This window comes from Nyctereutes procyonoides, unplaced genomic scaffold (genome assembly GCF_905146905.1).
Source record: "Nyctereutes procyonoides isolate TBG_1078 unplaced genomic scaffold, NYPRO_anot_genome, whole genome shotgun sequence".
In the NCBI taxonomy this organism is placed as follows: Eukaryota; Metazoa; Chordata; class Mammalia; order Carnivora; family Canidae; genus Nyctereutes; species Nyctereutes procyonoides.
The window spans coordinates 39,267,176-39,291,253 of record NW_026575048.1 but is presented as its reverse complement, the minus strand read 5'-3'; the positions used below and the strand labels follow the sequence as shown (position 1 = coordinate 39,291,253).

Sequence of the window (24,078 nt, the reverse complement as noted above, 5' to 3'; positions counted from 1 at the left end):
GTAACAAAGATCCCTCGAGGCCCGTGGCTTCCCATGAGACATGTCTCACTCCCATCCCAGGGCAGACAGGTTGCCCTGTCCCAGGGCAGACAGGCTGGGGTTCATAAGGTCCCTCAGGGGCCTGGGCTCCTCCCTCTGCCTGCCTGCCATCCCCCAGGGCTGGAGCCCTGCCCTGGATCCTCTGTCGCTGGCCGGCAGGGCACAGAGAGGAAGCCTGGAAGATAGGAGGGAGGTTCGAGGGCCGATCCCGGGAGGGGCGTCCTTCATCTGTGCCATCAGCTCACTGTCCAGAACCAGGCTCAGGTTCCTGCTGACCCCCATGGCAGGCTGGCAGATGTAGCGTTCCCGTGTCCCCGGGGGAAGGGGAATGGAGTGGGACACACGGCATGCTCTCCCATCCAGCCCAGCCAACACAGAGCTGTGTGTTTCCTGGGGTTTCCTGGATAGCGGCTCTGTGGCTCCCATCAAATCCTCGAAGAGGGGTCGGCTTCTCGCCACTGCTGAGCTGTGTCATCCAAGAGCATAAAATAAAGAAACCCAGAGAGCCAGCCAGCCATTCCAGAGAGCCCTGGCGCCGGAGGCAAAGGAGGAATTCAGCCTCATGGTCCCTGGACGGGTCTCTGGTTCCCATCGCTCCAAACACAACTGTCACCACGAACTCTGAGCAAAGTTGGGCTTTTCAAGGGACACGGACATTGAGACAGCCGGCACAGATCTGTCTCCTGACCTGCTGGCACATCTATTTCTCACTGTAAATGAAGAAAGAGTTATTCTTGGAAAAACCAACCAACCAACCAACCAACCAACCAACCAACCAACCAACGCAAACACTGTTGGCCTTCCCAAGGTCTGGAGCTTCGAGAACTTGAGTTTGTTGATGCGATGGCTCCCCTACGGGTGCGTGGACGGTGGATAGTCCTGCGGAACAGTCTCTCCTGCCCATGCTCTTTCCACTCATGCTTCCTGCCTAGCAGTGTGTCCGCAGCTGGCCTGGGTCCCCATGGGGCCAGTCTGTTCTTGCCTGCCCGCAGCAGGAAAGTGGCTTCACACATGCCTGAGTGGCTCATTCTGTTAAGCCTCTATCTGACTTCCACTCAAGTCATGGTCTCTGGGTCCTGGGAAGGAGTCCTGAGTGTCTCTCCACACTCAGCAGGGAATCTGCTTGTTCTTCTCCCTTGCCCCTTCTTCCACTTGTTCTGTCTCTCAAAACACATAAATGAAATTAAAAACAAACAGACCAAGCAACCAGAAGGTTGCCTTGCCACCCTCCTGGCATTAGAAGGCCCCAGGACCCCCTCACTCGACCCCTGGGTCCAGGGTGACATCTACCCCAAAGTGAATCAATCCACAGACCTGGTGGAGACAACTGGAGTTTGAATTGGGAGATCAGAGCTGCATTTCTGGGGCAGCAGAGAAGCAAAGGTGTGAAGAGTGGTCAATTCATGGTGCATGCGACAGGACGCTGGACTCCTGAGCTCGGTGGCCTGGAGCAAAAAAGCCACTCTTCCCAGGCTCAAGGATGGCTTAGGAAAAAGCAGGCAGAGCCAAGTGTTGGTGGGGATGTGGAGAACGCGCCCCCCCCCCCCCCATGCATTACTGGTGGGAAGAGGGGGAGGCACATTGGCTGGGAAAGCAGTATGTGCAAAACAGTTCTTCAGAAAGTCCTCAGTGTACTTCCTGCCACTGAGTGATGTACTTACACATTGTAAAAATAGTGTTTGTGTATATTTAATTTTGAAGAATGGAGGGCATGAAGGAGAGAGAGAGAGAGAGAAAGAGAAGGGATAAAGAAGCCAGGTGGGGTGGGGCAAAGTTTGTTTTTCTCCTTTCTTTTGTAAATGGATTCATTTCTTACTGCAGTGGAGTTGCCAGACTTGTTTGTCTGTGTGACTGTGGAGAGAGATTGGCAGATTCTGGGTGGAGGGGACTGGGGGGCTGGGACAGGGGTCAGGGGTGTTGTCAGGGGGCAGCGTGGAGATCTCCGGGGTCTCCTTGGAGGGGTGCAGGTGAAGAGCCCTCTTCCTCATCACTCCTCTGGGTCTGGGCTGTGTCTCTGGACATCGTCCTGGGGCTGCTCCCCAAGGGCCTAAGACTGCCCTCCCTCCCCAGGCCCAGGACCAAGCCAATCTCTGCTCTGGGCTTGACACTCTCCACTGAAGTGTGGGGCTTGGCGGGAAAATCCAGGGAGTGCCTGGCAAATGGCAACTTGGGAGGCCTCATGGGAGCCCTTCCAGGCACTGCTCTTTTCCCCTGGGTGGGGGTGGGGGGTGTAGGGAAGCTTGGAGTTTAGCTCTCACCCATGCACTCATTTGACCCAATACCAGTGAGTAGTCTGGGAGGTGGGAGCACAGGGCTCACTGCCCTGGTGGACTTCATGTGCCTTGGGAGCACAGACCGGTAACCAGAGCGGGGCATTGCCCTGGAAGAGGGGAGATCTGGGGGTTCGGGTGGGAGAGGGGAGATCTGGGGGGCGAGGTGGGCACAGGACAGCTGGGCAGAGATTTCAGGGAGTCTAGCAGTTGGGCAGTTTTTGAAGGCTGAGATTGGGTAAGTGCTGTGGGTGGAGGGAGTGTCTCCTGCAGAGACCCAAGAGGGAGAGCACTGGGGTTATTGGCTCCTGCTTGTTGGAGGAGGCACCTGAGGCCGGCCCCCTTCCCAGTAGTGACTTCAGGATGGGGGTCCTCAGTGTGGGGTAATGGGTGGCCTCTGAGCCTCCAGCCTGGAGAGGGAATCCATTTCTTTCGTTTTAAGTCCCTCAGTTTGGTAATGCGTAAGGGGCTCTACCAAAGCAGTCCAGTTGCCCACTATATACAACGTGTTCCATTTTTCCGTCCCTACACCAGCAGCCTATGCCCATATTTTGCAGATCTGAATTAAGAGCTGCCACGTACAAGGAGGCACCGTACTGGTCAATGCTGCCATCCGCGTTGTTGTTTCCGGTGACCAAGGGTCTGATGGCGGAAGAGGCCTTTGAGAAGAGCACAGAGTCTAGGTGTTAGGAGAGCTGAGTCTAGGCGCCAGCTCTGTGGACGCCCCAAGGTTAGGCCGCGCCATTGGCCTTTGCCAGTAATTACTTTGGAGTAAGTATGTGTTCAGGTTCTGGTCCAGCAGAAGCCTGCTTGGGGTGTATGTCTCGGCAATGTGTCCTCCTGGTTAAGAGACCGATGGGGACAGATGTCCCTATCTCCTTTTGGACATTCCCATACAAGGATGTGATGTAGCCATTGTGTCCCAAGAAGGGAGAAACACGAGAAGCCCAGAGAAGCAGTTCAGAAGCCTGACCTGGCTGAGGTGCCCATTTACACTTCCGGGCTCTTTTTACTGCTTCTACAGTTTCTAGTGAGATATTTTCTTGTGTGCAGCCCAAATCATCTTAGCCAAAGGCAGAAGCCAGGGAAGAAGGGAGTCGGGAGGAAGCAAGGGAAGAAGGAAGTCAGTGGATTCTTTCCATCCTTTCAATGTAGATTAAATTCCATATCCTCAGAGGAGGTCTCCCAGTTTGTCCCTAGTGGAGTCCATCTCCTGTCCTCTTGCCCCCATGGACATCTGTCCTTAGTGACATGTCTCAGCACTGGCGCAGTTGCATGAACTTTGGCTTAGGGGCCACAGCTTGAGCCTCAGAGTGACCGTCCTGGGTTCCCCACACTCTCTGTCCTGCCCTTGTCCTGGGATGGTAGCCCTGGGATGAACAGAGCAGAGGTCTGGGGAGCCTGTGGGAGACTCTTCTCCCTGAGGGATGAGGGAGTCAGCCAGCCAGACTTGACCCTCTGACAAAGCCTCAGAATCCCGACGAGAGGTGTGGGGACCTGAGCTCCCAAGGTGTTGGCCACTCCTCGGCCCAGCCCTGCCCCCTGGACTGAGGCCGAGTTGTAGGAAAGGAGAGAGTAGAGACATGTCCCCCTAACACGGTTGGGAGAGGCTAGGATGTCAGAGTAGCAAGAGACAGTTTGACTTTGGGGAACATTTCTCTTACCTTGTGTTCATTAATGAATTTCTGTTTGCAAAAATATGTATATCAGGATTAGTATTACTTTTTTTTTTTTAAAGAACAAGAGCAAAATTGGTTCTAACTACTTATACCAGAAAGAGTCAGAAATAGATCAAGTAGTTGTTGGCAAAGCTTGATGCATAGGTTCCCATTCTGACACCAAGATCAGGCTTCTCTCTGTTGCTGTCCTCTGCTCTGTAGGGTTTTTTCCTGCAACTGTGCCTCTCTCCCCATAGGAGTGACTTGTGTTAGCCAGTCCAGATGTCACAGCTCCACCCGGCTCTGTCGAGGCAGGATGGGGGCTCCTCTGGTAGCCCTGCTGATGGCCAGAGGGAGCCTTTCTTCCCTGAAGCCACAGCAGACACCTCATATCTCATTGTTCAAACTGGGGTGGAGGCCCATCCTCGAGCCCATGCGTGTGGCAGGGCGGTGGGATACACTGACTGGCTGTCCACAGGTGGAATCTCTCCCTTCAGATGGCTGAAAAGAGGGAGGGTCAGTGCCCTGAAATCTTCACAATGCCTCGAAGTGGGAGAAGACAGAGCGAGGAAACACTGAGAATCAAGGAAACATTGATTTCCCTGGGGGACACCCATGAGCAGCAGACAAGTGAGAGTGTGAAGCTCCCTAGGGCCCCAATTTCAGGCAGGGCTCTGCTAACTTGGGAATGGATCCTTCTCAGCCTCCAGAGGTGAGTCCAGGCTGGGCTGCACCCTCAGTTTGGCCTTGTGGCCCACTCAGGTTTCTGGTCTCTAGAACTGAGAGGTCCTAAGTGGGTGTTGTTTCCAGCCACTGAGTTTGTGATCTGGTTGATGGCAATAGAACACTAATGAAATAGGGAGCCATCTTTTCTTAAAAAGAGACTGTCCTATGCCTGCTGCTCTTACCTTGCTCCCCACTTAGTTCACCTCGAACATTTTTTCGAGTTAGAGAATAGAGCTTTAACTCTTCCCTGTCTGCATAATGTTTCTTTTTATGTACTACCATAGTCTGTACTCATTGCCCCAGTGATGGATTACTTTCAAGTATTTGGGATGAGGAACAATGTCTCAAAGAATCCCCTTCACATGTGTGTTTGTGGGCTTGCTGGGTCTTTTATTAAGCTAGGTTCAGTCTAAGACTGGCTGAAAGGATGTCTATTGTGTATATTTTACAGTTTTGAAAGGCCAGCGTACTTACACTTAAAATATCTCCAAAAATGTCCTGTTGACCTTTGGTCTCATGAAGGAGAGGGTGTCTTTCTTCTCCCTGGAATTGTGAGCCATTCTTTCTGAATTGTAAAATGCACTGAGAAGGTTTGCCGTCACAACCATTCTTAAGTGTCCAGTTCAGTGGTGTCGAGTCCAATCACATTATGTGCAACCATCACGACCATCCAGCTCCAGAATTTGTTGGTCTTTCAAAATAAAGTCTGTATTCATCAAAAACAAGTACCTCCCTTAAAACCAATTTTCCCATACATGTTAGCTAAGTAGAATTTAAATAAAAACTTCTAATCAAAAAAGAAAAAAAAAAAGAGGGAAAAAGAAACCAATGACTCCCTAACCTCCCAGCCCCTGGCAACTACCACTGTACATCCCATCTCTATGATTTGACTACCCTCCGTGACTCCTATGAGTGGAGTCACATAGTAATTGTTTTGTGTTTGGCTTATTTCACTGAGCATTGAGCACAAGGTAGACACAGGGAGAGAATGTGATATAAAAACAGTAACGTCTGAGAACAAAAGCCTTGGTGAAGCTGGGCCCATCTTGTGGCCTAGGAACTTGAGATACTGGTCTTGGGTAGTTCTGATGATGTTTTCTAAGACTTTGAGAAACTTCTGATCTCTCCTCTGTGTCATTATCTGAGGTATCACTCAAGTGGTGGCAGCCTTGTGGTCAGGAGTCTGACCTCAGCTTTGATCAGGAACATCAATGAGAGGTTTGTGAGTCAGTTCTCCCCATCTGATCTGTTCAGTTGTCCAGAGTGCTGCATTCATGAGCTTCTATCCAAAACACAAAGCAGGTGTGCCCATCATTTCTCAACAACCACCAACGCAGGTTCCAGTGTCAGCAGGCTATCCTGGCACTGGAAGGAGCCCCTGGGCTCAGTTGATGCATGAAGTGTACCTGTAACAAGTAGTTTAGAAGGTATCCAGGGAGGTGCATCCAAAAAGTGAGAGGAAGCTATATCATGTGGAGCTCTTTCCAGTCATCCATCCATCCATGCATCCCACCAATCCATGTATCATTCAGGTCTCCTTCCTTCACTTCTTCATTCGGCACCAACTTCATCCATCCATCCACCCACTATTAATCCTTCCCTTTATCTATCTATCCATCCATCATCTGTCCATCCATCCACAAGCCATCCATCTGTCCATCCATCCACCATGTATCGATTCATTTATCAAAAGGACACAAGGAAGTGATGAACAGGTCCACCTTCTTGACTGCTACCATAGTGTCATTGATAGTCAAGGTTGTACACTATCAATGCATGCAGGTGAGTGTACTTTAACCATATCTTAATAAAGGTGAAAAAAAGAAAGATAATGAGTGTGCATCAGGCGGTCAAAACTGATACCAGCTCAAAACATCCATCAGTAGGAGAATCGATTAATTAAGGAAACTTAACACAGTGGCAGAGTTGCCCCACAGGCAACCCCAGGAACATGAAAGGAACAAATGCCTCCTGCACCCAACAACATGCATGAATCTCTCACACATTAATGCTAATCACAGTCAGCCAGACACAGAGAATGTAGCACGTCTTGTTCCATTTACTTACATTGCAACAGTAGAGCAAATGGGACTACAGTGTTTAAGAGCATGTGCTCAGATGATTTCTATAGAGACAAGCAAGGAGGTGAGTATCATTAAGGACAGGCTTGTGTCATCTTCGGGGAGGAGAGGGGAGGTAAGTGGGCTTCTGGGGCGCTGGCAGGGTTCTTAGCCTGGGTTGCTTCATTCAGGGCAGCAACTGAGCTGTGCATTTTGTTTTGTGCACATCCCTGAATATGTTTTACTTTTTTGTAATTAAGAGTGGAGCAATGCACATATACTATGCTTGTATGGAAAGATAAAAAAAGCAAGTTTTAACCGTAGTTTTTCCTGAGGATTGAGACTATGGAATAGTGGAGAACTGGGGGGAGGCGGGCAGGTGGGGGCTGTTATATTTGTGTTCTTGTGCTTTTTGCAAGTAAAACAAAAATTTCCTCATGCTATTCATAAATATAGGCCAAAAATTTAAATCACAATTTGTTGATGACAGAGCAGAGAAGGGCCTCTCCAGCTACAGGTCATGAAGTGGGGAATCCAAGCAGAGTTGGAGGAAGAACCAGAAGGATGGGTTGTGGGTGCTTGTGAGTCCACATGTGTGGAGTTGGACATAGGAGATGAGAAGATGCTTTGCATCTTTAGAGGATGCAAAGCAAGGAGAGATTGATCCACTCTTGCTGGCTTTAAGGTTGGAGGGATCATGAGCCGGGGAATGTTAGCAGCCTCTTGATGCTGAGAATGACCCTCAGCTGACAGCCAGTAAGTCTAGGGGAACTCAGCCCTACAGGCACGTGAAACTGAGTTCTGCCAACAACCTGAATGACCTTGGAAGTAGATTATTCCCAAAGTGTGAGCAGCCACCACGTTGATTTGGTCTTATGAGACCCCGAGCAGAGGAACAGGTTGAGCCCACCTAGACCTGAGACCTACGGAACTGCCAGGCACTAAACGGGTGTTGTGTTAAGCCTCTCTGTTTATGGTCATTGCTACAGCAGCCAGAGAAAAGCAATAGAGCCATGGGCTGATGTGGGCAACGGAAGTGGTTTATCACCCTACTGCCTAAGGGGTCCTTTTTTTTTTAAATAATAAATTTATTTTTTATTGGTGTTCAATTTGCCAACATACAGAATAACACCCAGTGCTCATCCTGCCAAGGGCCCCCCTCAGTGCCTGTCACCCATTCAACCCCACCCCCGGCCCTCCTCCCCTTCCACCACCCCTAGTTCATTTCCCAGAGTTAGGAGTCTCTCATGTTCTGTCTCCCTTTCTGATATTTCCTACCCATTTCTTCTCCCTTCTGCCTAAGGGATCCTTAGAGGAGACAACGCTCTATGGTTCAAGGTCTCCTGGGGCGAAAATGGAGAGAAATTCTAGAAGGACACTGAGAGGCTGCATTATCGCCCCAACGCCAGCTGGATACAGGGAGTGGTGGGAAAGGCTGACATTTGGCCTCCCAGGACAATCTGAGTCACCTCGAACACTGATCTACTCAGAGATACAGTGACAGCCTGCTGACCACAGCCCTGGCGGTTTCAACCATGGGGTTAACAGCACAAATGTGTGTGCATGTGTGTGTGTGTCTGCCAGGCTCCAAAGGTACCCCAAAGATACACAGGGCACAGTGCAAGGACAGAGATGCTCATTTTTGGTAGAGTGAATTAGACTCCCTGCCACTTCTTCCTTGTTTTACGGGAGGAAGACCAGGACCGTGAAAGTGGTCTCAGTCAGTGCCAAAAAGCCTGAAGATGTCAAGAGGAAGGGACCTAAAAGAAGGAAGCAAGTCGTGAAAAACTGTAAGTAGGGCAGCTAGAGGAGCTGGTACTGCCTGAGCCTCAAGGACAGCGCAGGGCAGTAAGCACTTGCCCACATAGTTGTCTCTTTGGTTGTCCCTGAAGCTCGGAGTTCAAGGACACACAGCCAGAGCTGCCATGAAGGGATTGGAAAGCCCCCTTAAGAAGTCTCTTGGCCATGGCATGGCTTCTGCTCCCAAACCTCACATTTCCTGGACTTTGCTTACTAGCCGAGAAACAGTAAAAAGGGGACAGACAGGTGGTCCTGGGGCCAGCCTCCCAACCCCCCTGGGTGCATCTCAGACCCAGGTTGCAATGAATGCTGGGAAGCATGAGTGCAACTTTTCAAGCTCTTTAGCTGGAGGAGGGAAACATGAAGGGTGAGTGAGTCTAACCACAGTAGCCACCTGTAGGTCTTTGGGTTTTGCTTTTTCTTCTCTCGTTTATATTTTAGATGTAAGCTGCCATGGAAAATTCTTGTGTTTGTTTTTGTTTTCTTGATAAAAATGTTTCTTTAAGTTTGCCTCGTAACATTAGCAGTGAATCTCATATTACGTAAAGCTTGCATGGAGTAGTTTTTTGGGTAGCACAAACATCAGTATGGCTAGGTGTTAACTCATTTCCCTGATGTGTTAATTTCAAATTAACAATGGTAATATAGTGTTCCCAGGCAGGTCTTAACACTTTTCCTAGAATTATTTTGTTTGTAAAAGAAAACACAGTTTAATAAAGAGTATTATAGCCCCACAAACACATTTTGAAAAAGTATGAAGTGTAGAGGGTCGGAAACCTTCAGCTGAGTTCATTTTTTGTATGTGTCAAGTCATCATTCTTTCCCAATTTTACAATGGATTCCTAATGTAGTTTTAAGTTTTGATCAGTGTTAAGGTTAAAACTAATTTATCAAATCATTCACAAATTATTATTCATATAGGCTTTTCAATTTGCTCAAGATCATGAACTGTAAGTGGAACAAAGTAGCATTTCCAGGTGAGAAATGGAACCATCCTCTGCTTTCTCTGCTGGGTCTTTCTGCTGATGATCTTCCAATTTTACGTCCTTTTTTCTGCCTGTAATTATCTTTCTTCTGGTTCCCTGCCTTTGTTTTGTTATAGCTAAAGGCCACATGACGAAAGCAGTAGGTCCCCCAGTGCGGGATGGGGTAGGATTCCTATAGCAGCTGGGCCTTCCTTGGAAGGCAGGTCTGCTCTGTGGCCTGGCCTGGGAGACACTGGGGGTAGTTCATACTGCTTGAGCGTGGTTCCTGTGCTTGAAAGTTCTTCCTATAACATTTTTGAGAGATCAAAAGATGACTTGGAAGAACAGAAGGTCATGCTATGCTCATGTTTGGAAAAGCAACTATAAAGGCATAAACTTTTTTCTATGAATTTTTAGTTCCCACAAAATTTAAAATGAGAATTACCAAGTAATATTTAGTTAGTGACATAATTTCAAAGGCATGGGTGTTACCTTTGTAGTTAGTATATATTTAGTTTATAAAGTATGCTTTATATGTACTTTTGGTATATAAATTATAAGAGTATATAAAATATCTTAAATGTACAGTTTTATATATTTATTTATTTACTTTTCTTTAGTTGATACACAATGTTACATTAGTTTCAGGTGTACAGCATAGTGATTTGACAAGTCTATAGGTTATGCCAAGCTCCTCCCCACAAATGCAGCTGCCAAGTGTCACCATAGAACGCTATTACAACACCACTAACCACATTCCCTATGCTGTGCCTTTTATTCCTGAGACTTATTCATTCCATACCTGGAAGCCTGGACCTCCCACTCCCCTTTAATCATTTTGCCCATCTCCCCGGATTGCTCCCCTATGGCAACAGCGAGGTTTGTTTCCTGTATTTGTAGATCTGATTCTGCCTTTCATTTGTTTATTCATTGGTTTTGTTTTTCAGCTTCCACATGTAAGTGAGATCATAGGGTATTTGAAACTAATATATCATACCATTAATATATTTATTCCTTAAAGAATTTCTACAAATTGGAAAAAAAAGTAGAGTCTGATAGATATCGGATAAAGGACATAAGAAAACACTTCCTCCCGGCGGGGGGTGGGGGTGAATGGGTGACGGGCACGGAGGGGGACACTTGACGGGATGAGCACTGGGTGTTATTCTGTATGTTGGTAAATTGAACACCAATAAAAATTAATTTATTAAAAAAAAAAAAAAGAAAACACTTCCTCCCAAATAAATTTTTTTAAATTTTTATTTATTTATTTATTTACGATAGTCACACACACATACAGAGAGAGAGAGAGAGAGAGAGGCAGAGACATAGGGAGAAGCAGGCTCCATGCACCGGGAGCCCAACGTGGGATTCGATCCCGGGTCTCTAGGATCGCGCCCTGAGCCAAAGGCAGGTGCTAAACCGCTGTGCCACCCAGGGATCCCCCTCCCAAATAAATTTAATAGTGAATAAACACATAGGAAAATAATGAACTTAATTTGCAGTTGTAAGTGAAAATTAAAAATGGTTGCTAATTTCTTTCCTTGCATTTGCAAAATAAAGACTCTGATAATGCTGGTGAGAGTGCAGGGAACTGGTACTGGGGTGGGGGTGTGAGCTGATACAATCCATTTGGAAAATATTTGATCACGTTCATTAGAAGCCATGAAATTGTTTATAACTGGAGATTTGTGAGATAAGCTCATGGTCTGGCGTCCATAGAGGGCAATGCAAAAGCAGCCACTGTAGAGTTGGAGGAGATTTGCTAGATGCGCACCCCACAGGCAATTCCCAGCCTGAATAAGACACAAACGTTGTCGTCACCTAGGCATGTGACCCCCACCCCGACCCTGTGCCCCTTCCCTGATGCCTGCCCCCTCCTCTGGCCTCCTCCCCTTGTTCTGTCTGCTGACAACACAGGTGAATTTTGCCTGTTCTAGAACTTCATACTAATAAAAGGTGTCATACAGAATGTAGTCTTTTTGCTCAGTGTTTCAGATACATCTGTTTTTTTGCATAGGACAGTAATGTATTTCTTTTTATTGTCCTGTAGTATTATATAGTATGGCTATACCTTAATTAGTTTAGTTATTTCCTTGTTGATGGGCATTTGAGGTACTTATAATTTTTAGCTTTATAAAAGTTTCTGTGAACATATTCTTTTTTTGGAATTTTTTCTTGTGGTAAGATATGTATAACAAAATTTGCCATTTTAGCCATTGTAAATGTACAATTCATTGTCAATGATTACATTTAAAATGTAGTACGGCCATTACCACTATTTATTTGCAAAAAAATTTTCATCACTCCAAATGGAAACCGTAGTTATTCAATAATAATTCCCTCATTTCCCCTACCGCAGCCCCTGGTAACGCTAATCTACTTCCTGTCCCTATGTCCCTATGAATTTGTCTATTCTAGATATTTCATGTAAGTGGCATAACACAGTATTTATCTTTTTATGTTTGGCTTTTTTCACCTAGAATAATGCTTTCCAGTTTCATCCATGTGTAGCATGCGTCAGAACTTTGTTTCTTTTTATGGCTGAATAATATTTTATTGCATGTATATACCACATTTCATTATCCATTAATCTGTCGATGGACAGCTGGATTATTTCCACTTGGCTATTGCAAATGATGCTCCTACACTGATGTACAAATATCTGTCTGAATCCCTGTTTTCAATTCTTTTGAGTATATATCTAGGAGTGTAATTTCTGGGTCATATATCTATGAACATTCTAGTGTAACCTTTGTATGTACATGTTTTCATTTAGTGCGGGTAAAAATGTAGACATGGCATCGGTGTGTCATAGGGCAAGTAAGGCTTAACTCTATGAAAAGCCATCACTCCAAGTTTCAAAGTGATTGACCATTTTATATTCCCACCAACAATGTCAGAAGCAGTGGTTGCTGCACATCCTCAGCAATATTTGGTGTTTGCTTCTGTACCTCCTCCCCCACCTCCTCCCCCCAGTTCAAAGTGTGCCAGAGCAATTCAGTGGGAAAAGGAAAATGCTTTTTTCTGATCTGAACCTAGGGAACCTCAACCTAGCTCACTTGAGATGAATCATAGGCCTAAATATCAAAGTTAAAAACTATAAAACTAGAAGAAGACAAGAGGTTTCCTTCATGGCCTTAGAGAAAGCCAAGACCTTCTTCAAGATATAAAAAGCAGTAGGCTTCAGACAGGAAATCCTGGATGGCCTTGGCTTGACTCACCATCCATGGGATTCTACGAGTAGGAAGAAGATAGGACCTGCCCAGGTACTCTTCACTGGGACCTTAGAAACCTGGGTGGAGGCTTGTGACTGACTCCGGGAACCTCATCGTATAACCCCTCAGCTCCCCAAGCAAGAACTTACTGGAATATCTGGTCTTACCACATCCCCACAATAAAGCAGATATGAGTCAGCCTCCAGAGGATTTTCCTCTTCATTAATGTATGTGGTCTTCACACATTAGACCAAGGTCTCTCCATGTGGTTAGAGCACAGGGGCTTGCTGAGAGCAGGGAGAGGCAATGCTGGGGCTGGCTGGGGGAGGGGTGACAGCTCCACCTTCAGCGACAGTGCAGGTTGGGGTAAACCTCAGACTTTGGAGTCAGCCAAGCCTGGGTTCAGGACAGGCAACCCTGCCCTGGAATGTTCCGCAGATAGTGGCACCCAATGCAACACCTCAACGTAATTTTTCACAGACAAGCTCCTTTTCCTACTGTTCCTGCCTCACAACAGGCTCTTGGCCTCCCAGGCCCAAAATATTGTAAAACTTTGGCCTCCTCTCCCCTCTATTTCCTGTGTCCAATTAGCTACAAAGTCCATCAAGTCCTCCTACCAAACGCCTTTCAGCAAGAAGTCCTCCTGCAGCTCATACCGCTGTGGCCTGCCTGATTCCCGTTCCTTCTCATCCTTCCTGAAAAGCCCAGTTTTGTTCAAAGTGACAACAAAAGGCCAGCAAGAGGCTTTCTACCTCATAGCCCTTGGTGGCTGCAGGGAGCAACTGAAGCTTATGCATGAGATGGAAGCTGAAGTTTTCTGGGAAAATGTGCTTTTCTTAAATAGGTGCCACCCCATCCTGCTTCACTCTTTCCATTTTCCCACCTGGGATTAGGCCCTGAGCCCTAGAGGAGCTACAGCAGCCATCTTTCATCATGAGGCACCCTATCTGAAGAAGACATTTCTGTTACTCACATAGGCTATTGCAGGAGCCGTCAGAGGGCTTTTCCCAGCATGCGCTGTGCCAGGGAAAGCCTCATGTGGACATAGGAGTCTCAGAATCAAATGACTCCAGTTATAGCTCATCCCTAAAGTAGAACATTAAGCAACCAGTGGTAGTGATGAAGGAGCTCGACATAGGTTGACATGGAAGGATATTCATGATATTTAGTTGAGATAAAAAAAGTAGTTTTAAAATAGGTATTTTGGGGATCCCTGGGTGGCGCAGCGGTTTGGCGCCTGCCTTTGGCCCAGGGTGCGATCCTGGAGACCCGGGATCGGGTCCCACATCGGGCTCCCGGTGCATGGAGCCTGCTTCTCCCTCTGCCTGTGTCTCTGCCTCTCTCTCTCTCTGTGACTATCATAAATAAATAAAAAAATTTAAAAAAGGTATTTTATGGTATATAATTATACATAAAATTACACTTACTTTGAAAACTATCCATTTAAAAGTGTAAGTGGATATCCTTGTAAATCTTTGACAGATTATTATATCGGATTGATGAACCGATAGGTGGTTGTATTTGTATCTTTTATCTGATTAAAACATTTTTCACAAAGAGTACATTGGAAACAAAAGCACTTAAAATGCTGAAATTCCATGCTCCTCAGTCTGGCGTGGGTGGCATCCAGAAAGGGCAGGAATAAAGACGGTATGAGGGTATCTGTGCACGTGTGCAAGTGTTTGGGAGTATGTGTGTCTAGGGTCAATGAGTGTGCACATGTGTGTGTGGTCTGTGACTTAGTGCTTTGCAGAGTGTGTGAGTCACTGTGAGTGTGTAAAGCCTGTGATGTGAGTGTGTGTGTGGCAAGTGTGTGGGTGCATCAGACCTCCTGGGGTTGGGGAGAGGTCAGGGACCCCACTTCCTTGGCTCAGCTGACCCATCATGGGGTGCAGCAAAGCTGCTTTGCCTGCTCTCCACTCTGCCCGCTTGGAGTAGAAAGAAAGTGAGTATGAGGAGGACCTCATCTGACGGTCTGGGGCAGGGGACTGTGTCTGGGTGTCTGTGAGAAGTCTCCATGTCAGCTGCCCCTCAGGCTCCACAGGCTGCCAGGCCAGCAGGCCTCATGCACACATATCCCAAGCCGGTGACAAGGTCAGCTAGTGTCTCTCAATCCCTCTAATAGCTCCTGAACCAGAAAATTTTGTGACCAATGAGGTTAGGAAAGGGTGAGAAATTGGGGGCTACAGAGGAGACGCTAGTGTGTTAAGGGTGCTGAGGAGTCCATGTGGAGGAGGCCTGTGGCACCGTCCTAGCCTGGGATTTTGTCCTGAGGACAGGAAACGCCATACTCTCCTCCTATGCACCTATTACCCTCCCACAGGAGCAGCTCTCACAGAAGCCACCTTGCAGAAGGCTGTCCCAGACCCCAGCCTCCCTCTGCCAACACAGCACAGTCCGTAAAGCTTCCTCATGCACAAAGTCGTGTCACATGGGAGCCATATGAACAGATGACACTATACTCATTTAACAGATAAGAGAACTGAGGCTCCAAGAGATGGAGAATACTTCTTTTTTTTAAAAAAGTATTTATTTATTCAGGAGAGACACAGAAAGGCAGAGACATAGGCAGAGAGAGAAGCAGGCTCCATGTGGGGAGCCTGATGTAGAACTTGATCCTAGGACTCCGGGATCATGACCTGAACCAAAGGCAGATGCTCAACCACTGAGCCACCCAGGTGCCCCAAGACAGAGATCCCTGCTCTAGAGCCCCCAGCTTGTCAAAGGCCTGCTTGCCTGGGACCCCACACTCTTCCCTTCTCAGCAGAGGCTGAGTGGAGAGCAGGGCTCTGAATAGGCTCAGGAATGTAGAGTGATTTAGAGAACAAGGCTGTTGGCCCACGATGGCATACCCGGGGTGGCAGGGGGTGCAGTCGTCAGAGCCACACTGAAGGGGATGCAGCCACACTAGCGGTGTGAGGGGACCCTGTCAGCTGGTCCTGCCTGGGTGGCTGTGCCATCTCAGCAGCTGGGGGAGAAAGACCCCAACGGAGGTGGGAGGCGTGTTCTGGTGCCCGCAGTGTCCCCCGCAGGCCTGGTGGCAGAGGTCAGGTCCCCTGCTATCTGCACCCAGTGTCCTGGTCTGAGGCATGAAGGAGGTGGGTGAAGGCGCCAGACAAATGAGGGGATGCCCAGTTGAATGTGGGTGTCAGGTAAGGAGGGCACACGCTGTAGCAGGAGGATGTTCTGCGCAATGTCTGGGACCGACTTACCCTAAACGATGGTCTCTTACTTATCTGATACTGGCTGTTAAGTGGGCAGCCGCCACGGTTATTACGGATGAGGGCCGTGACCTTGGTGCACAGACGGGGAGTCAGGGGCCCGGGAGCTGGGCCTAGACCCCTGTCCAGGACTCACCTCCTTCCCACGGGCTGTGTCTCCCTGTGGCCCAGGGCCCTGACAGGCCGGGCTGAAGGTGGCTCTGAGGGAAGAGCCTGCCTCCACGGTGCTGGCCAGCAGGCTGGTGAGGGGCTGGGGACACAGGGAGTCCTTGAGCTCATGCTGGGTGTCCCCCACCCGAGAAGGCAGGGCTGGGAGGAGCTGTCAGCATCTGCCCCGAGTACCTGTCTTTAAATCTGGTGGAGTCTGCTAGAGCTACTGGGCTGAAATGGCTGGGGGAGAGCAGGGAAATGGGGATGGCTGGGGAGGGACACCTGCACAGACCCTTGGGAGGTGGGGGAAGGGGTGGGGGATGGGATGCTCATGGCCTAGGTGCCTCCGTGAGCTCTCAGGTGCTAGGATGGCTTTTCCATGACCACATCCGGGCAGGGTGGGGGCATCATGGCAGCTGTGCCCTCCAGCCACCTCACACTCAGATCTAAAGCTCTAGCATGTGTGTGGTTGGAGGTGGAAGATAGTGTGGAGCCTCTCCTCCTGCCCCCCCTTCTCCACAAACTGGTGGTGTTTGTGGTAAACCCAGGGACCTGAGAGGTGGCCTACAAGAGGAGCAGGAGCCGGCAAGGTCAGATGCGAGGTGTCCAGCCTGCATAAAAGGGGTGTGACGGTGTCTCAGCAGCTGCCTCGCCATGACCTCCTGGGCCCTCCTGCTCCTCGCCTCGGTGCTCCTGGCCACCCCAGGTAAGGACATTCCCCACGTGATCCTGGCAGCTCCACCTTAGCTGAGGGTAGGGACAGTTTTGGAGAGTGGATTGGGCTGGACACCTGTGTTGAATCTCTAGGGGAAAACAAGAAAAGGGAAAGATCTCAGAGAGGAGTTGAGAAAAGGTTCCTTTTAGGTCAAATTTGTGTGTGTGTGTGTGTGAGAGAGAGAGAGAGAGAGAGAGAGAGAGACATGGGGGGACAGAGAGAAAGAAGGGGTTGCTTGAATGGTTGTGGTGGTGTATAACCTTTCCCCTTGTTTCCAGAAAGATCTTGAGAGCATGTCTTTTGCACAGAGCCTGGGTCAGGGAAGCCTCAGGGCAGTGTGAGGACAGGCCTCCTGGATTCCTCACCAAGCCCCACCCCTGTCTGGGGCTCTGGCCACCTTCTGGGCTCCCCAGCAGCCAGGAGTCCTGACTTTCCCTCCTCTTCCACCTGTGGACAGATGCTGATGCTGTTTCTTCCCCAGGTCTGACCTTTTCTGGTCTGACTCCTGAGGACCATGATGACTTATTCACCACTGACATGTGTCAGGAAGAGCACTTCTTTGAGGCCCTGGCCCATGAGGCATCCAAGGTAAGCAGCTGGTTCCCTACTCATTTCCCTGAGCAACCTCTCCCCCCTCCCTGCCCCTCTGCCCCTGGGGCCAGTGTCTCCTCCCTAGGAGCACTAGGCAGGGCAGCACCCTGTGCTGGTGGGAGGGGAGGTAGGAGTGTGGGCTGAAGATGCTGATTTTGTGGATATTCCTTCCTTGGGTGGGTGGGGGGTACCTTGGTCTGGCTGGCTGCTCCTTCCCACCAGGTGGCTCCTCTGCATCTGACCAGAGACCAGTAGAGGAGCAGGTGCTGGGGTGGGTAAGGTGCTGTGGGTGTGGGGCAGGTTCTGCAGTGTCAGCCCCGCTAAGTCTTGCAGGACGGTGGGCTGGAGCCAGCCAGCTGGCTTCAGGCTCTAAAGGACGGAAAGATCATAGGTGATCCTCCTGGCCTAGGAGGCACTGAGGAGCCCCTTCCTGGAGCCCTGCCAGGGGCTGTTGAAGGTGCTGAGAGATCACCTCAGGGGGTGTCATTTTCTGACAGGATGACCAGATGATCTTCACCTGTAAGCCCTGTAAGTTTATAATCAAGATACTGAGAAAAGTCCTGGGACAAGATATCTCACAGGTGAGGCCTTATGGTTGGGGATCACCAGAATGTGGTCAAGGGCATGACTAAGGATTTGGGGGTGGGGAGCAGCTCTGAGGGAGGGGCTGATCTCTGGTTGGGCCAGAGCTTCTCAGCAGGGGATCTGTGGGTCTGTGTCTGGGGAGGGACTTCAGAGGATCTCCTGAAAAGGGAGCATGAATGTAGAATGAAGTGTGCATGGTTTCCAACGCATCGTTAAAGGAAACTTATCCCTTGAGAAGGTAGGACCCTCTCCCCTGTAGCCCCACCGCACGTGTCCACGGGAAAGCTCTGCGAGGCCAGGAGGGACCTGGGTCAGGGCTGACCAACCCCAGATCTGTCACTTCTAGCTGCATGGCTGGGCCAAGTGCTAATGCTTTCAGAGCCTCAGTTTCCTTCTCTGTGCAATGGGATGGATGTCAATCCCCCAACCACTTCCTTAATCTTTTTGAAGGAGCTGAGGGGTGGGATGTGCTGAGCTCCCCACCTGGCCCTGAGCAAGTGCTGAACCAGTGGATGTGTTCCTCCCAGGAAGCCTCGTTTTCACCCTCCCTCCCTCCCTTCCTCCCTCCCTCTCTTCTGTTCCCTGATCCTGCTCAGCTTCTGGGTGCTACAGGGCCCACCCTCAGCCCTGGGCACTCAGCTGTAGCCTCTCCCCTGCGATGGCAGTAGACGATACTGCAAAATGGAATGTGTCAAGGCTCCCAGCTCTCTCTCCTAACCTTCCCCACCCCACCTGAGCCTGAGCCCTGCCAGGCCTGGGACCCAGGGGGCTTGGTAGGCAGAACTTGACTGTGGGTCTAGCACCAGGGGGCACTGTGCTCCACACACAAGGTAGAGGGCCTGGGGTGATGATGCACCAGGGACTGACACAGGACAGAGCCAACTGTCCTTGTCTCCTGAGCCCCTCCTGGCCAGGCCTGAATCTGGGTTTGGGACTGGGCATGAGGGCTGATCCCGGTCTCTCCAGCCTCTGCTTCCATGGCCACCTGGCACCAGGGCCTCTTCTCAGCGTGCCACAGTCCATGGTGCCCATGGCCAGGAGCAGCTGGGGGCTTCAGGGGTCTGTGTGGGGCAGAGCTTACCGGATTCCTGTCTTTCTGTGGTGCTGCCCCTCCAGGAAGCAATCAAGCAGGCTGCATCCCTGGTGTGTCACCAGACGCGTGTGTTCACCGAGTTATGCAACACATTATTTAATAAATATCTTAATGACATCACCCGGGGTATCGTGAATGACAAATCCCCTCAGGAAATCTGTGTGAAAATCAGGATGTGCAGACCCGAGATAGGTGAGTACAGAGGTGACGGCAGAGACTCATTCCTGGAGGGCCCAGGTCATGTCCCCAAGCATGTGCAACATGGTATAACAACTTGGAAATACATCTGTTATAGAGAAAGTCATTAGCAGCTCATACTTGTCCCTCCAGGCTCCCTTAACGAGACACATTCCTCCCCGAACTGTGTGGAAATTGAGCAGGAGTTGGGCAGGTGAGCTGTAGCTAGACATGGCTGAGAAATACTCACTAAGAGCCTGAGCCTGAGTGACATCAGGGCTCCATCTCTGGTCAGCATGCACTTGAGCAAGTAGCTTAACGCCTGTGAACTTGAGCGTCTCTACCTGTGAAGGGGATAATAATCCTGATTTCTTCTTTGAGTAACGATTGAGTGAGATGATTATGTGTAAGGAGGTTACCACCAAGGAAGTGGCCTCAGCCTGGGTTATCATAGATGTCAGAGCCCTGACTGACTCCTGTCCCCAGCCCAGCAGTGGTTCCTGGGAACAGGAACCAGGCACCATCTTGCCCAGGACACCCGGGGCCCGAGAGCCGGGCTCGGGAACCCCGCTGGCAGGGAAGCTCTGCAGCCTCTCCCTCCAGGGCTGCCCAGGCTGCGCCCACAGATCAGGCCAGGGTGGCGGGACCCCGGGGCAGGGAAGGGCCCCTGAGTGGCTCTGGCAGCCAGTCTTTCCTTGACTGAGGCTTTGGGACTTGATGCTGGCAGATCTAGTGTCACCTCGTAATGCGAGGTCCCCACCACTTCCTGTCATTGGAGCCTGTGGTTTCCATCTCCAGAACCCCAAACCCCCTCAGGCTCCTGACTGGGTTCCAGGATGTAACTCTGGGTGTGATCTGCAGGGGCAGGTGGCTCTAGTGCACATTTGCAGGGACCCCACACCTGCCACAGCTGTTTCTTCTCCCCACTCCAGGTGACCAAGTAGCTGGGACCTTACTCCACCCTGGGGAGAAGCACAGAGTCTCCAGCAGGCACCACCAGCTCCTGCCTTCCTAAATCCAGGACGGACCTTCCAGTTTCTCTCAGCTAGCTCTTTGCAGTGCCTTCCCCTGGCAGGAGAATAAAATGTCTTGCAAGCTTTTGGCCACAGCTTCTGTTCCTTTTGGGGGATTGGAGGGGAGGGGCTCGGAGACAGGCTTGGGTGACTTATGCACTCACTCAATGAATGTTTATTGCATGTCCCACACTGTTCTAGAAGCTGGGGATATAGTGGTGGATAAGACAACTTTTGCAGCTCTTTCACATAAAGTCATGAGATGCTTATGAAGCCCTCACTAGAGACACACACTCCTTCAAAGCCTGGGGATATAGTGAATATACCTCTAGAAGCTCCCAGACCAGTGGGGGAGAACAACCGGGTTGTAGATAAGAGGGCTCTTGGTCCATAGGAGCAGAAACCCAGCCTCTGCTTCTCTCTGCAGGGAGCCAATTTTTTTTTTCTAGTTTTGAAGTCATGTGTTATTTAGGATTCTTTTTATTGTTAGCTACAGAAACTTCACTCTGGTTTAAATTAAAAAGGTAATTTATTGGCTCAAATAGGTAAGCAGGCCAATGAGAGCATTAGGCATGGAAGACTGCAGAAATTTGTGGTGTCACCAGAGCTTCAGTCCTGTATCTCTGTCTTTCTCTCCATTCCTCCCACCCCTGCATACTGAGATTGCTCTCAGGATAGCTTCTTTCTGGGAAGCAGCAGGGGCTGCATCAAGTCCACCCTTTACATTTTGCACTATGTCATCAGGAGGAAAAGAGAGTTCTTTGGTATCCTCTGTTCCAGTGGCTCCTTTGGAAGAAGATGGAAACTTCTTTCCTAGAAGCCCCATCAGATATCTCCTTGTTCTCATTATCAGAATGGGGCAGATGCCATGTGGAACCAAGCAGTATGTTCCAGGAGCTTGGGCTACCCTGATCAGCATGAGTCAAGTCAGGGCGCACCTCTCCAGTAGGGAGGGGTTGCAGTTCCAAATCACATGAGTGAGAATGGACATGAATACCTGACTGGAGATCATTGCATGGAGAGGGAAAGGCATGGTGGCCATCAACAGGAGCAGTGGGACTTTTGTCCAGGCTCAGTCATAAAAGCAGTTCAAGGACTCCCAGTGATGAAACCTGGAGCCATTTGAGAAGGGCTGAGTCCATCAAAATAGGTAAGGCAATATCAGATTATAAGCCATTGAGTAAATTAAAATCCATGAATTCACAGATATTTAAATAACAAATTAATAGTCAAACAACGGAGGAAAGAAAGTGTTACCTACTGTAGACGCCACTCATACAAGTAGACGTAGCTGCAAGATATTTTCTCACAGAACATATACTCATTTGATACGTTTGACGTCAGCAGGTATCGACAGTTCTATGAAGGGGTTCATGTCAAGAGTTGGAGCCAAGTGGGGCAGAGCTGCAGGCCATGTGAGAGTAGAGGTGGGGTCTGTGTATAAGGTGTGTGTCCGGGGGGATGACAATGGTCCTGGAAAAGGTCCGAGGCCCACAGTGTAGGACAGACCCGAGGAACAGCCTCAGGGGAGGCCTTGGGGAGGGAGAGGAAGGGTCCAGGGCATGATGGAGGGTGAGCAGGGACTTCTAAAGGTGGCAGCAGAAGAAGGTGGCCTCAGTCTTAGGGGTAACAGCTAGTAAAGGGCAGGGCGCAAGCCAGCTGTGGTCACCTGTCAGGAGGAGCATGCGTGCACTTGAGTCCTAATACAGACTCCTCTGGGGGTTCCTGCTCTCCCCCAGGCCCTTCTCAGTTCACTAACATTTCCTCTGTGACCCACCTGGGCAACCCAGGCTTCCAGCTGGTGTCATGTGACATCCCTCCCTCCTGGCCACTTCCTAGTTCCCTGACCCCAGCTGGGGCGAATGATGACCCCCCGCTCCTGTCAATGTGGAGTAGCCTCATCCTAGTGCAAAGCAGCTGAGCCCTGGCCAGGCTCTGCAACCATCTCCTTGGGCGTCTTCAGACTTCCTTCTGCCTTTGCTCCTAGGTCCCTTCTGTGCAGGGCAGCCCCGGGCTCTTTCCAACCTACAGACCACATCTCCTCACCTTCCAGTGCCTTCTCACAGACCTCTGGACAAGGTCCCAGCTCTGTGTTACATCCTGGTGTCAGGATAGGGAACAAGTGAAGGATCACTTACCTCAAGCAACTGCCAATATACCAAATACTACTAATATCACGTGAAATATGTCTAGCACCCTAAATCCCCTCTGTACAATTAGCAAAAATTATCAATTTTATTAAATGTTATTGCATGAATACATGTCTTCATGGTGTTCTGCATGACGAGGTAGGAAGTATGCAGAGACACTTGTGTTGCACAGAGAGGTTTGTTGCTTATCTCAAGGAAAAGCACTTGTGTGATTGAGTTGTGAGCTCTACTACCTCCTTTATCAGGGAACGCTATTCTTTACATTGTAAAAAACACACAACACAAAATTTACAGTCTTAATAATTTTTACTTTTTTTTAAATGATTTTATTTATTTATTCATGAGAGATACGCAGAGAGAGAGAGAGAGAGAGAGAGAGAGAGGCACAGGCAGAGGGAGAAGCAGGCTCCATGCAGGGAGCCTGATGTGGGACTCGATCCTGGGTCTCCAGGATCACGCCCTGGGCTGAAGGCAGCGCTAAACCGCTGAGCCCCCTGGGCTGCCCCTGTTAATGATGTTTAAATGTCTACTCAGCAGTGTTGAGTATATTCTCATTGTTGTGCCACAGACATTCAGGACTTTTTATCTTACAGACCTGACAGTCCATACTCATTGTTAAGCCGTGACTCTCCTTTCCCCTGTTCCAAAGCCTGGAAACCACCATTCTAGTTGATGTTTCTGTTAATTTGACCACCTTAGACATCTCATATAAATGAAGTGAAACAGTATTTGCCTATTTGGGTTACTTCACTCAGCATAATGCCCTCAAAGTTCCTCCATGTTCTGGCATTTGACAGGATTTATTTCCTTTGTAAAGTTGGATGGGTGCGTGTGTGATATTTTATTTATTTATTCATTTGTCCATGGACATTTTAGTTGCTTACCCCTAGACTATTGCAAATAGTGTTGCCGTGAATGGGAATGCAAACATAACTTTGGGATCCTGCTCTCAGTTCTTCTGGATGAATACCTAGAAGTGGGATTGCTGGATCATTTGGTAGTTCTACTTTCAATTTTTGAGGGACTACCTTACTGCTTTGCAGGTGGTTTTATGATTTTACAACTTTACAAACCCCTCCATATTCTCACCAACACTTACTACTTTCTGTTTATTTGCTAACAGCCATTGTAATGGGTATGGGGTGATCTTTCAGTGTGGCTCTGCCTTGCATTTCTCTAATGATCACTGATGTTGAGCATCTCTTCATATGCTTGTTAGCCATTTGTACATTTCTTTGGAGAAGTGTGTATTCAAGTCCTTGGCCGTTTTAAAATTGAGTTATTTGGGGACGCCCAAATGTGGCTCTGCGGTTGGGTGGCTGCCTTCGACTCAGGTTGTGATCCAGGGATCCGGGATTGAGTCCCGCATCAGGCTCCTGCAAAGAGCCTGCTTCTCCCTCTGCCTACATCGTTGCTTCTCTTTCTCTCTCTCTCTCTCTCTCTCTCTCTCTCTCTCTCTGTTTTTCATGAATAAATAAATCTTTTTAAAAATTTGAGTTATTTGATTTTTTATTACCAAGTTATAGTAGTTTTAAAAAATATATTCTGGATATTTGTCCATTATCAGATAGATGATTTGCAAACATTTTCTCCCATTGTACAAATTGCCTTTTCAGTTTTGTCAATTGTATTGCTTGATGCAAAAAG

At 49.0% G+C, this 24,078-nt stretch overlaps 1 protein-coding gene across 2 annotated transcripts; it reads left to right on the top strand.

Moving 5' to 3' along the window:
* The first annotated feature begins 6,734 nt into the window (after positions 1–6,734).
* On the top strand, positions 6,735–20,367 carry LOC129510809 (antimicrobial peptide NK-lysin-like). 2 transcript variants are annotated; one of them, XM_055327074.1, is made up of 5 exons: positions 6,735–6,838; positions 17,304–17,410; positions 17,911–17,994; positions 19,115–19,283; positions 20,201–20,367. In XM_055327074.1, exons 1-5 carry the CDS (start codon positions 6,802–6,804, stop codon positions 20,281–20,283), a joined length of 480 nt encoding a protein of 159 aa, XP_055183049.1. In that variant the 5' UTR covers positions 6,735–6,801; the 3' UTR covers positions 20,284–20,367. The 2 variants fall into 2 exon arrangements, with proteins under 2 accessions (XP_055183049.1, XP_055183048.1); XM_055327073.1 differs by lacking the exon at positions 6,735–6,838 and adding an exon at positions 16,508–16,813.
* The last annotated feature ends 3,711 nt before the right edge of the window (positions 20,368–24,078 follow it).

Excerpts from the sequence above, each read along its gene's own strand:
- LOC129510809 (XM_055327073.1), top strand. The coding sequence starts at position 16,762 with ATGACCTCCTGGGCCCTCCTGCTCCTCGCCTCGGTGCTCCTGGCCACC. Across the intron at positions 17,411-17,910 it reads TGGCCCATGAGGCATCCAAG|GATGACCAGATGATCTTCAC; the intron begins GTAAGCAGCTGG and ends ATTTTCTGACAG. Across the intron at positions 17,995-19,114 it reads TGGGACAAGATATCTCACAG|GAAGCAATCAAGCAGGCTGC; the intron begins GTGAGGCCTTAT and ends CTGCCCCTCCAG.